General features: G+C 37.8%; 1 protein-coding gene across 25 annotated transcripts in view; it reads left to right on the plus strand.

Annotated features, from left to right (window-relative positions):
- The window catches only part of LOC148657372 (immunoglobulin kappa light chain-like), an 83,482-nt gene that overhangs the window by 31,305 nt on the left and 39,560 nt on the right, over positions 1-12,617 (plus strand). For 3 of the 25 annotated variants that reach the window (XM_088643547.1, XM_088643554.1, XM_088643564.1), the window contains exons 1-2: positions 1,982-2,060; positions 2,151-2,471. The exons of 17 other annotated variants lie outside the window; for them this stretch is intronic. In XM_088643547.1, coding sequence (XP_088499673.1) covers positions 2,018-2,060; positions 2,151-2,471 — 364 coding nt within the window. In that variant the 5' untranslated portion in view covers positions 1,982-2,017. Of the gene's footprint in view, positions 1-120; positions 218-303; positions 610-1,981; positions 2,061-2,150; positions 2,472-7,357; positions 7,586-12,617 lie in introns of those variants that run through there. 5 more of the 25 variants (XM_088643586.1, XM_088643591.1, XM_088643590.1 and 2 more) reach the window with 2 other exon arrangements.

The following is a 12,617-nucleotide window of genomic DNA, read 5'->3' on the forward strand; positions in this document are numbered from 1 at the left end:
TAGTGGGTTTAAATGCCATTTACTGTATATCCCTTCAAAGAATCCACAGTAAAAGTGTGGTCCTCTGAGATTGGTCACAGTCATTTCCTCTTGATGGTCTAAGTAACAAAGCAGTAAAGAAAAGAAGTAAGGTGCTCACACACATGAAGGCATTAACTGAGAGAATAAACCATGGGTCTGGGTTCAGTCATCGCATTTCTGTCTGTACTCCTGCTCAGTAAGTGAAGGTTTTGTTGTACATGTTTCTTTGTCAGTGAACAGATCACTCGAGTCACCTCTCTTTCTTTCCGTTCTTCATTGCAGTGTTAGTCACACCCTCTGATGGAACAGAAACATTCACAAAAAGAGAAGGCAAAACTGCACGTATTAACTGCAAAATTAGCAATGTCGGCTCATGCCAGAACTACATCCACTGGTACCAGAAAAAAGGAGAAGCTTCAAAGAGGATTCTTTATGTGAGTCTTAGTGGTGGAGATGGAGTTTCTGACACCAATCATGGTGGTGCAGACTTTCAGGCAAGGCAAAATGGGAATGAACGCTATCTTCAAATACCTAAAGTGAAGGACAGTCATTCTGCCATGTATTACTGCGCCTGTTGGGTCTCCCACAGTGATACAGAAGCCATAGGCAGCTGGTGCAAAAGCCTCAACATGAACTTTTGTTTCACAGCAGTAATCAAAGCATTGTATCAGATCAAATACCACAGTACTTCAGTTCCAAGAAATTACAGTGTCTGAACACCTGATGATCGTTACAGACCACATTCAACACTAATTTTTCTGATTTTTTTAAAAGCAGCAACGGGCTGAGAAAGGAGATGTTTGAGACATCCTTTATTGCTGTTTAACTCAATATAAGAGACTAGCATGGTGGCTCAGTGATTAGCATTGCTGCCTTGCAGTGCTGAGGCTCTGGGTTCAGGTCCAGACTTGAAGTGCTATCTGCATGGAGTTTGTATGTTTTCATCCTGTATGCATGTGTTATTGCTGGGTGCTCAAGCTTCCTCCCACAGTCCAAAGACATACTGCTACATTAATTTGCTCCTGTAAAAAATGTTTCCTGTAAAAAAGTCTCTGGCTCCCCTGTGACCCTGTATTGGATAATGTGGTTAGAAAATGGATGGGTGGAAGCTGAAGGCCTCACCCCGAGTCCATAAATACCCTTCACCATATTAATACACAAATATGTCTTCAGTGGTTTCAGTGGATCTTAATGAATGCGAGAGAGAGAGATGAATGAAAAATGTCTGGAGAGGTGCACCTAACTAAGGGAATGGCAACCTATCCAAGCCTGGATACGCTGCCCAAACCTCCTTTCACTATTGTGAGGAGTGAGCTAAGGAGTTTGCTGCAAGAGAAGATAGGAAAGTGAAGGAGATGTGAGGGAGATATGTGAAGGGTATTCCTGGGTTCGAGACTTTTATACTGTACATACTGTAGGCGTGCAGAAGTCCTATATGAAATATGAAATGTTCTGTTTTGAATTAATTAACAAGAAAAGGTTAGCATCAATATTCATTGTTCTATACTGAGTTGGTATTCTAGTTTAAAGGTGTAATTTATTATCTTTTCAGGTGCTTATGGTTATAGATTTCGGCTAATCAAAATTCTTCTCTGAACTCCTTTACAATAAAACATGTTATTAGTAATAGTTTCTTAATCATTTCAACCGTGGATTGAAAGAGAATATTGATATTCATTAACAGAAATGTATGTACAGCATAAAAATATGCTAACAGTCTGTATGAAGTAAAAAACTTGAAACTTTTAATTCATGAAGAACATGCCTGTTCTTTTTTCTAGAATCAATCGCAGACAATCTCAACTCTGAATAAAAAATCTGATCATATCAAGGATGACATTTATATTGGCTCAGAAAATGACAGCAAATCAGATTATTTTGAGATTGGTTTCTGTGTCACAGTCATTTCCTGTGAACTCAGTTAAAAGAATTTAGAACTATGATACTGTACAATAGAACATACAGATGTGGTAGTAAGTCTCACCCGGTTGGAACCATGCTGCAGGGTTTAAGCATTGCTATTATTTCCTTTTTACTGGGTGAGTGAATTTTGGTGTAATAAAGGTTTTTGAGGTTGTACTAATTAGACATGTTAATTACTTTAATTATTTTTCTGTTTTTCATTGCAGTGCCAGTTACATCGTTTTCTTTGGAACAGGATAAAGCAACACTTACAAAAGGCTCTGGCAAAACTGCTCGTATCGCCTGCAAGTACGAAGGCTCAGGCTTTGACTCTGCTATTATCCACTGGTACCAGAAAAAAGAAAACGAAGCGATGAGACGGATTCTTTATATCCAAAGTGTTGGTGGTACACCTACTTATGATAATGTCAACGACAAAGAAGTTTTCAAAGCTAGCAAAAACAGCAACTCTGAGAGCGAACTCATGATAGTTGGTGCACAGAGCAGCCATTCTGCCACCTATTACTGTGCCTGCTGGGACACCCACAGTGAAAAATGTGCCATAGACTGTCTGTACAAAAACTCCAGCCTGACTCTCAGAGGCAGTACTTGAAATCAACATCATTAACCCCATTAGTTGTTTTCCAGGAAATGGCAGCACATGAATATTACCCTATTGTTGCAGATGATCAGAGTCAGTGTAATTCACATGCCTTTCCATTAATACACTGTAGATTTTATTTAGTTAATTATTTGCAGTGATAGGTTGAAAAGTCATTTATGCTGTCTAAAAACCTGTAGGAGACGGGGGGTTTTAATTTGCTGTAAACAATCAGAAATTATAAGAGGAAATTGTGAGACTACTTGACTTTTAGGAGCCAATCAAACATAATAATTTACAATCTCACAAACAGATTCTAAATATACATTGTACAGTTCATTGATATACTCAAGACATGCATAACCAACAAAAACATAACAGAATATATATCTGTGAAACGATCTGCTGTGAACACGGCCTGCTGACTGTTCACTCAGGGATTACAAAGATCGGATTTAATTGCTTCAGAGTAAAACACACATCGGCTACTGTATAACATGGTACAGCCTAGCTGATAAGCTCTATCAGTCTCATATAAGTCAATTACATTTATATTCTCTGACACAAGTAAATATAAATTTACTATCATGAACTTATCATCAAACGTGCGTTTGCAATAACAGTTCTCGAGGCTTATGTGATTAATGAAGTTATACTCAACAATCCATTGTCCAACCGTCCCTGACTTTGTGCTGGTAGAAACAAGCTGGGCTGGGTTTCTGTAGCAGCTTGGGTTAAAGGGGGTGGGGCAGCTCTGCGTCTTGGTTACTCTGGTCTTTAAAACAGTCTGTGCATAGTTTGTCTTCCTGAGATTCATAAGGTAGGCAAAAAGTGAACTAAGCTATAGCATTTGTTCAGGATGTTCTGGATCTCAACAAAAAGAAAGAAACCAGGAGGGGTGCTGTGGTGCAAACTGTGTTTCCTCCAGTTCCTTCACTCTGTGTCTCATTGAGTTCTCATCACTGGGGTTTTCAATTTCCCAGTTACCATGGCTTGGGACTCATTCTCGATGGGAGTGGGGGGGGGGTAAAAGTGTTTCTTTGATGTCTTGGGTGTGGTCAGTCGATGCACAGTGTATTTAATTCAGCAGCTATACAGTATCATCCTGCAATTCACAAGCAGGTGAGAGCCTGGCCAGTACCTGGATGGGAGACCTCTTGGGAAAGCTAAGGTTGCTGCTGGAAGAGGTGTTAGTGGGACAAGTAAAGAGCCCTCACACTACAGACTGTATCGGTTCTAATGCCCCAGTATGGGGCAGATGGAGGTGGGGACACTATATTGTTAAAAGGCACCAACCTTCAGATGAGACTTAAATCCGTGGTTCTGATTCTCCATGGTCATTAAAGATCCCAACATGTTTCACAAAAAGAGTAGGTGTGTTACCTTGTTGTCCTGGCCAAATTCCCCTTGGTCATTATCAATCATGACCTCCTAAAAATCCCTATCTTGAATTAGCTTCACTACTCTGTTCTCCTCCGCACTGATAGCTGATGTGTGGTGAGCATACTGGTGCACTGTTGCTGCCGTCATCATGTCAGTTCTACAAATTGATGTTTGTGGAGGGGAGCCCCCATTCCTTGTAAAGCACTTTGAGTGGAGTGAGCAGAAAAACACTATAAATGTGTAAGAATTATTCATTATTTATTTAAACCTTGAGCTAGTTACCTCCTCCCACTCTGTGGCCCAGTTAGACCTATCTCGCAATCCCACATGTCATCTCTGAATTGTATGCTAATTAACAAGTGTCTACACAAGGAGGACCTTTGATCAAATGGAAGCCCCAGAACAAGGGGAGGTAAATACACCACCCTTGTGGAGACACTTGCCATCAGTTGGAAACCTGAAGTCAACACAGCCCACGACACCTGTGGTCTAACAACCCTTTATATCACTCTTTGATAATAACTCAGGAAATAAACACATGATTGGAAATATGTTGTGAATTACAGCCAAAAAGTATGGAATGGGAGAATGTGCAGTGTCATATGAGAAGCATCTGCAGTGAGTTGAAAGAGACAGTCAGTTAACTTTAATTCTCTTGAAAATACTGTACATGTATTATTATGGGTTTTAAAAAGCAGAAGTCAAGCACAAAATTGTTCTTTAATAGTGGATGGACATTCATTATGTAAAGTATAAAGTGTCCTGAATACAGGGGAATAGTAGGTAAACACATTAGAAGCAGTTGCTGTTAATGCTCTTACTCATAATAATAATGATAAAAACAACTTCAGTTGTATAGGGGGGACATTGCTTTTGAAGTATCACCATAAAACTAATACTTCTGTATATTTTCACAATAATCACCTGATTTATATTTAAGAACATCAACATAGTACTAATATGAACAAAAAATATTTTTTATAGTCTGCACCATTTTCAATTCCAATAAAAAATCCCAAAAGACACAAAAGACATTGCGAGAATAAGGGTTGAAAGAACTCTTGACCCTAAAACAGGAACTGAATAAACCCCTGGATCCCTCATTGGTATGATAATCAAACTTAAAAACCTTATGCTTCCTCATGTTCAACTTCAGTTTACAATGAAATACAGATGCAGCAGCTCAGACACTCAGTATTTCATTACTCAATAAAAGTTTTTTAGATCCATCTTTGTTCATTGCTCTGACACATCTATGTTGATTCAAATACAATTTAATCTTGTACCATGTTTTAAATATACATCTTTTGAAATCATTGCTTAAGAGTGTAAAATGCAAAACAAATGATACACAAATGAATGCTCCAACTAAGAAAGCTGATAATAAATGCAGATGGGCTTGCAAAACTAGTTAGACTTTCTTTAAACTCAACAATAATTAGCTCTCCTCCTTCCTACTAACTTTGAAAGCTTTTGCAAAAAAATTGAATTATTTGACAACAGTTCATCTATTTTCATTCACTGTGACATTTCTCAATCCACTGATCATAGTGGGTTCAAATACCATTTATATATACCTTCAAAGAATTCATAGTAGAGTGCAGTCCTCTGAGATTGGTTAACATCACAATCATTTCCTCTTGATGATAAGTCGACGTAACCAAGTAGTAAAGAAAATCAAAGAAATCAAATGCTCAGACACATGAAGGCATTACTGAGAGACTAAACGATGGTTCTGGGTTCAATCTTCACAGTTCTTTCTGTCCTTCTCCTAAGTAAGTGAAGATTTTGTAACACATGTTTCTTTGTCAGTGAACAGATCACTCAAGTCAACTCTCTTTTTTTCTCTTCATTGCAGTGTCAGTCACACCCTCTGATGGAACAGAAATAGTCATGAAAAGGAAAGGCAAAACTGCACGTATTAAGTGCAAACTCACTAATATGAACTCTTGTAACGACTACATCCACTGGTACCAGAAAAAAGAGAGCGAACCTTTTAAGAGAGTTCTTTATGTGAGTATTGCAAGTGGTGCAGCTACTCTGGACATCCCTTCTTCAGGTTTTGAGGCTGAAGGAATGAACATTCTTAAAATAACTGCTGCGAAGGAAAGTCATTCTGCCACATATTACTGTGCCTGTTGGGTCTCCCACAGTGATACAGATGCCATAGGCAGCTCGTACAAAAACCTCAACAATAATTACTGTATCACAGCCCTAAACAAAGTTTGGATCAGCTGAAACCACAGTACAGTGTACAGGTATATCAGTTCCAGGAAATGACAATGTCTGTGCCTGATAAACATTACACACCACATCTAAAACTCCAACCTTTCCTAACGACTTCTCTGTGCGTCAATTAATTCAACAATTCTTTTTTTTAAGGTTTTAACTTTTAAAGTTATGTCATAGTAAACTATTGTTCACGACAAGCTCACAGTATACTTTTTCAGTGAAGTGGTGGGTCAAACCTTTTTTGTAACAACATTTGACAAGTGTAGAAAACAACCATTCATTCGATCATTTATGAGGAATCTCAAAGTAATGCCCTTGGAAGTTAACTCTAAGCAACACAATGCATGTCTTTGAACACTTGAGAAATTATTAGAAAAGAGTGAGGCTTGAGCCCTGGGGAAAAAGCCAAAAAATAAGAGGATTCAAGAAACATGTTTCTTAGATATACAGTATAATTTATTCACTGTTTTACAGGAATGACAATCCTACCTGAAACTGGAGATATTCTCTGTTTGAAAACTTTTATAAGTAAATAGTAACTGCAAACTATGCCACAAATAGGAAGTATTGTGGTTTTGAAGAAGTATTCTAATTTATTTTATTTAGGATTAAGGATTCTAGTTAGTACATACAGTACAATACGTGAAGCACCAACAATAGGTTGAAAGATAGTATTGATAATCATCAACAGAAATATATGTAAAGCATAAGAATATGATAACTGTATGAAGTAAAAAACTTGAAACTTTTTATTCATGAAGCACATGCCTGTTCTTTCTTATAGAATCTAAATTCAGACGTTTGCAACTCTCAAAAATCTGATCATATCAAGAATGACATTTATATTGGCTCAGAAATTACAGCAAATCAGATTGTTTCTGTGTCACAGTCATTTCCTGTGAATGATCAGCTGAAACAACTTATAACTATGATACTTTACAATAGGACATACAGGTGTGGTAGTAAGTCTCACTACGGTGGAACCATGCTGCAGCTTTCAAGCATTGCTATTATTTCCTTTTTATTGGGTAAGTGAATTTTGATGTAACACATTTGTTTGATAAATTTGCACTGATTAGACAGGTCAGTTCATTCCTTTCATTATTTTTCTGTTCTTCATTGCAGTGCCAGTTACAACGTTTACACTGGAACAGGATAAAATAACAGTCACAAAAGGCTCTGGCAAAACTGCTCGCATCAACTGCAAGTACGTAGGCTCGGGCTTTGAATCTGCTTATATTCACTGGTACCAGAAAAAAGAAAATGAAGCGATGAGACGGATTCTTTATATCCAAAGCATTGGTGGGACAGCTGCTTATGACAATGACAAGGACAAAAGCATTTTCAAAGCTAGCAAAAGCAGCAACTCTGAGAGTGAACTTAGGATAGAAAACTTACAGAACAGCCATTCTGCTACCTATTATTGTGCCTGCTGGGACACCCACAGTGAAAATGTGCCATAGACTGTCTGCACAAAAACTCCAGCCTGACTCTCAGAGGCAGTACTTTACATTCAAAGCCAGAAACGTCAATACTTGTTTTCCAGGAAATGGCACCACTTGAGTATGACACTATTGTTGCATTCGAACAAAACCAATGCGATTAACATGTCTTTCCATTGATTGATTTTTTGCAGTGATGGTTTGAAAAGGGGTTCTTTTCTATTGTTATTTCATTTAAGTACTGTACAGTATACAGTGTACTATAGAATCGTTTGTGTTCGTTCTCTTTTTCAGCCTCTTGCTGGTGAAAGAAGTCCTACTAGAGAAGCTGGGAAGGGAACAGTTTCCTCAGCGGCTTTTTCTATCTGACAGCTTTTTAATTCCCTCATGTCTAATGTTGATTGATTTGCTGTCCATCTTTCTCCATCTTACATTGGAAAAAGAATATACTATTCTATTAGCCCTATATAAATTATTATATTATGCAGCACATACAGAGAGCCCTCCATATCTTGTGCAGAATGCATATTTCTATCTTTCAGAAATGTTAGAAAAATATAATCATTGCATGTCATTACTTTACACTCACATATAAGTGATAAGAAAGTGAGTTAATCTCATTTATAATGCTGAGGGAATTCTCTATAAATTTTAGAATAAAGACCAGTTATAATAATAATAATAATAATAATAATAATAATAATAATAATAATAATAATAATAATAATAATGCTAAGAAGCTGGGAAGCAATTTGATTAACAATGTTTCCTCAGAGGCGTTTTCTATCTGTCAGTTTTGTTATTCCCTCATGTCAAATGTTCATTGATTTGCTGCTCATCTTCATCCATTGTACATTGGATGTGCAACATACAATAATACTTATATAAAATGATAATATTATGAAGCATGTACAGAGGGCTCTCCATATCTTGTGCAGAATACATACTGTATGTGTATCTTTCAGAAATGATAGAAAACTATTATTACGGCAGACTATGAAGTGGTAAGCACAACTCTTTTATGCACACTTGTGTCTGACCTTGTCTTAACACCTACAGTACATACAACCAAAATCAATGGATGTACAAATATACACACCACCATTCTGGTCATTGGTCTTTTAGTTATATGTACAGTGCCTTGCGAAAGTATTCGGCCCCCTTGAACTTTTCAACCTTTTGCCACATTTCAGGCTTCAAACATAAAGATATAATTTTTTTATTTTATGTGAAGAATCACCAACAAGTGGGACACAATTGTGAAGTGGAACGAAATCTATTGGATTTTTGAAACTTTTTTAACTAATAAAAAAATGAAAAGTGGGGCGTGCAAAATTATTCGGCCCCTTTACTTTCAGTGCAGCAAACTCACTCCAGAAGTTCAGCGAGGATCTCTGAATGATCCAATGTTGTCCTAAATGACTGATGGTGATAAATAGAATCCACCTGTGTGTAATCAAGTCTCTGTATAAATGCACCTGCTCTGTGATAATCTCAAGGTTCTGTTGAAAGCGCAGAGAGCATCATGAAGACCAAGGAACACACCAGGCAGGTCCGTAATACTGTTGTGGAGAAGTTTAAAGCCGGATTTGGATACAAAAAGATTTCCCAAGCTTCAAACATCCCAAGGAGCACTGTGCAAGCGATCATCTTGAAATGGAAGGAGTATCAGACCACTGCAAATCTACCAAGACCTGGCCGTCCCTCTAAACTTTCAGCTCAGACAAGGAGAAGACTGATCAGAGATGCAGCCAAGAGGCCCATGATCACTCTGGATGAACTGCAGAGAACTACAGCTGAGGTGGGAGAGTCTGTCCATAGGACAACAATCAGTCTTACACTGCACAAATCTGGCCTTTATGGAAGAGTGGCAAGAAGAAAGCCATTTCTCAAAGATATCCATAAAAAGTCTCGTCTAAAGTTTGCCACAAGCCACCTGGGAGACACCCCAAACATGTGGAAGAAGGTGCTCTGGTCAGATGAAACCAAAATCGAACTTTTTGGCCACAATGCAAAACGATATGTTTGGCGTAAAAGCAACACAGCTCATCACCCTCAACACACCATCCCCACTGTCAAACATGGTGGTGGCAGCATCATGGTTTGGGCCTCCTTTTCTTCAGCAGGGACAGGGAAGATGGTTAAAATTGAGGGGAAGATGGATGCAGCCAAATACAGGACCATTCTGGATGAAAACCTGTTGGAGTCTGCAAAAGACCTGAAACTGGGACGGAGATTTATCTTCCAACAAGACAATGATCCCAAACATACAGCAAAATCTACAAAGGAATGGTTCACAAATAAACGTATCCAGGTGTTTGAATGGCCAAGTCAAAGTCCAGACCTGAATCCAATCGAGAATCTGTGGAAAGAGCTGAAAACTGCTGTTCACAAACGCTCTCCATCCAACCTCACTGAGCTCGAGCTGTTTTGCAAGGAAGAATGGGCAAGAATTTCAGTCTCTCGATGTGCAAAACTGATAGAGACATACCCCAAGCGACTTGCAGCTGTAATCGCAGCAAAAGGTGGCTCTACAAAGTATTAACGCAAGGGGGACGAATAATTTTGCACGCCCCACTTTTCATTTTTTTATTAGTTAAAAAAGTTTCAAAAATCCAATAGATTTCGTTCCACTTCACAATTGTGTCCCACTTGTTGGTGATTCTTCACATAAAATAAAAAATTTATATCTTTATGTTTGAAGCCTGAAATGTGGCAAAAGGTTGAAAAGTTCAAGGGGGCCGAATACTTTCGCAAGGCACTGTAGGTGTTAAGACAAGGTCAGACACAAGTGGGCATAAAAGAGTTCATAGTCTGGAGTAATAATAGTTTTCTATCATTTTCTATCATTTCATATCATTTTCAAGACAGACATATGTATATTGCACAAGATATGGAGAGCCCTCTGAACTTGCTTTATAATATACTCATTTTATATAAGTCTGATATAATTGTATGTTGCACATCCAAGATGTCAAGAACATAAAAATTGGTTAAGCTCACATATGAACAATAAAGCTTACAGTATAATCAATTCTTGGTCTTAAAGAATGAACATGATGAAGATACCAGAACAGCTCAGCAGAAGAAGAATAGTATTTTAATTGTTCTTTTTATATCTATGGATACCCAAATTCACATAATGTTTATCCATGTGTCTTTTTCCTTAGCCACAGTGAAGTCTTTTTTTTAGTTACCCACTTTGTTATACAACAGGAAGCTGCAGGGCTCTGCGATTGGTCGTCAACATCACAGTTACTGTATATCCTGTATATCCTCTCACAGTCACATAAAACTACAAACTACTCCAGCGACAAAGCATTGTCACTACTGTACGCACTTACCTACAGAGTCCTGGTAGAAACTATCAATCATGTGTCTGGTGACCTGCATTGTTTTTTTAAGTTATGGGTTTGGTAAGTAATTAATATTTTCTCTACCTTGAAAGGTTTTATTAATCTTTATTTTATCAAGTTAATGCTTTTCATGTTTCTACTATATTTCAGTGGCAGAAACAGCAATAACCTTGAAACAGGACCAAGTAACACTGACTAAAGGTACAACCAAAACTGCAAGGATCAGCTGTAAAGTAAATGCAGAAAACTTTGGAAGAGAGTATATCCACTGGTATCAGCAGAAAGAAGGCGAAGCTCTGAAAAGGATTCTTTATATAGCTGGAGCTGGAAACCCCACAATTGAAGAAGAGTACAAAAAAGCAGGTTTCAGCGCAGACAAAATTACTGCTAAAGAAGAGTCCAATCTTTTCATAGCAAGTGTTTCAGACAGCCATTCTGCCACCTACTATTGTGCCTGCTGGGACACTCACAGTGACACAGTTACCATAGACAGTCTCTACAAAAATATGTGACTGATCTCCTGTTCCAACACACAAGACTTTAATGTGATGCAAACTTTTTTTGCAAAAGTATGACACAATCAAAGCTGGTGTTTCTGATGTTTAATATTTCATTACTTATAGAATGTTAGTTTGATTCTAGTTTTTTTTATTTTTAAGATATTATGAAAAGAAATTGCTAGGAAACTTTTCCATAATGTATCATTTCAGAAAAAGGTACCGTTTTCTTTTTTTGTTGGAAAGACAGAGGTTTTATGTTACGCAATAAGGAGAAATTAGGACCTCAGTGCAACAGGACAGATGTGGCTAACCACTGTCCCACCATGCTACATCTTTCAATTATTTTACAACACAACAGGTCATTATCAATATGGTCTCTACACTGAACCAAATCTGTGGCAACAAAAAATGAAACGTGTGGTAAATGTTTATTGTCCTCTAAATGTAGGAAGATTTTAGCTTTTGTAGAAGTCTATGCCAACTATCCTAGGACCCTTTTGCCCTTTCCTGCCACCGACCAGACAAATCAAGACAGTCAGCCTAAGTAATATCCCATTTTATGACAATATTTCCTTCTACCCATAATACAAAAGTATCACCATAACACTGCAATTTCCATTAGTGGCCATCTGACCCACAAAACGCATGAGACAAATTATCCACAAGGGACACACACTCACGATACTGTACCAAACACCCTGGACCACAGTTACTAATATCACTGTGCTTGTTGGGTGTCCCACAATAATATAGGTAACTGTCAAAGTATTGAAACAGCTGAAATAGCACAGTACAGTATATCAGTTCCAGGAAACGTCTAAGTGCCTGATGATCGTCACAGACCACATCCAACGATCCAAACCTCTCTAACGACATTTCTGTGAGACTCTTTCTATTCTTTGCTGAACTCTATTCTTTTTTAATTGTTTGAAAGTTATATCTTAGGATGATTTTGTCTGTAAGGAACAGATATTTGTTTTCAATAAAATGGTGTGTCAAGTCACTTTTTCACCTATGTGACAACAAATGACAATTGTTAGAAACAACCATTCTTTCCATCACTAGTAAGGAATTTGAAATCAAAGTAATGACCTTGGAAGTTTAACATCTATAGGAAACTGAAGACCTTACCCTGAGAACATAAGACCATCTCTAAATACCAGAACCCAAAGCATGTCCT

The sequence above is a fragment of the Lepisosteus platostomus genome, chromosome 8 (assembly GCF_059453375.1).
Source record: "Lepisosteus platostomus isolate fLepPlt1 chromosome 8, fLepPlt1.hap1, whole genome shotgun sequence".
NCBI lineage: Eukaryota > Metazoa > Chordata > Actinopteri > Semionotiformes > Lepisosteidae > Lepisosteus > Lepisosteus platostomus.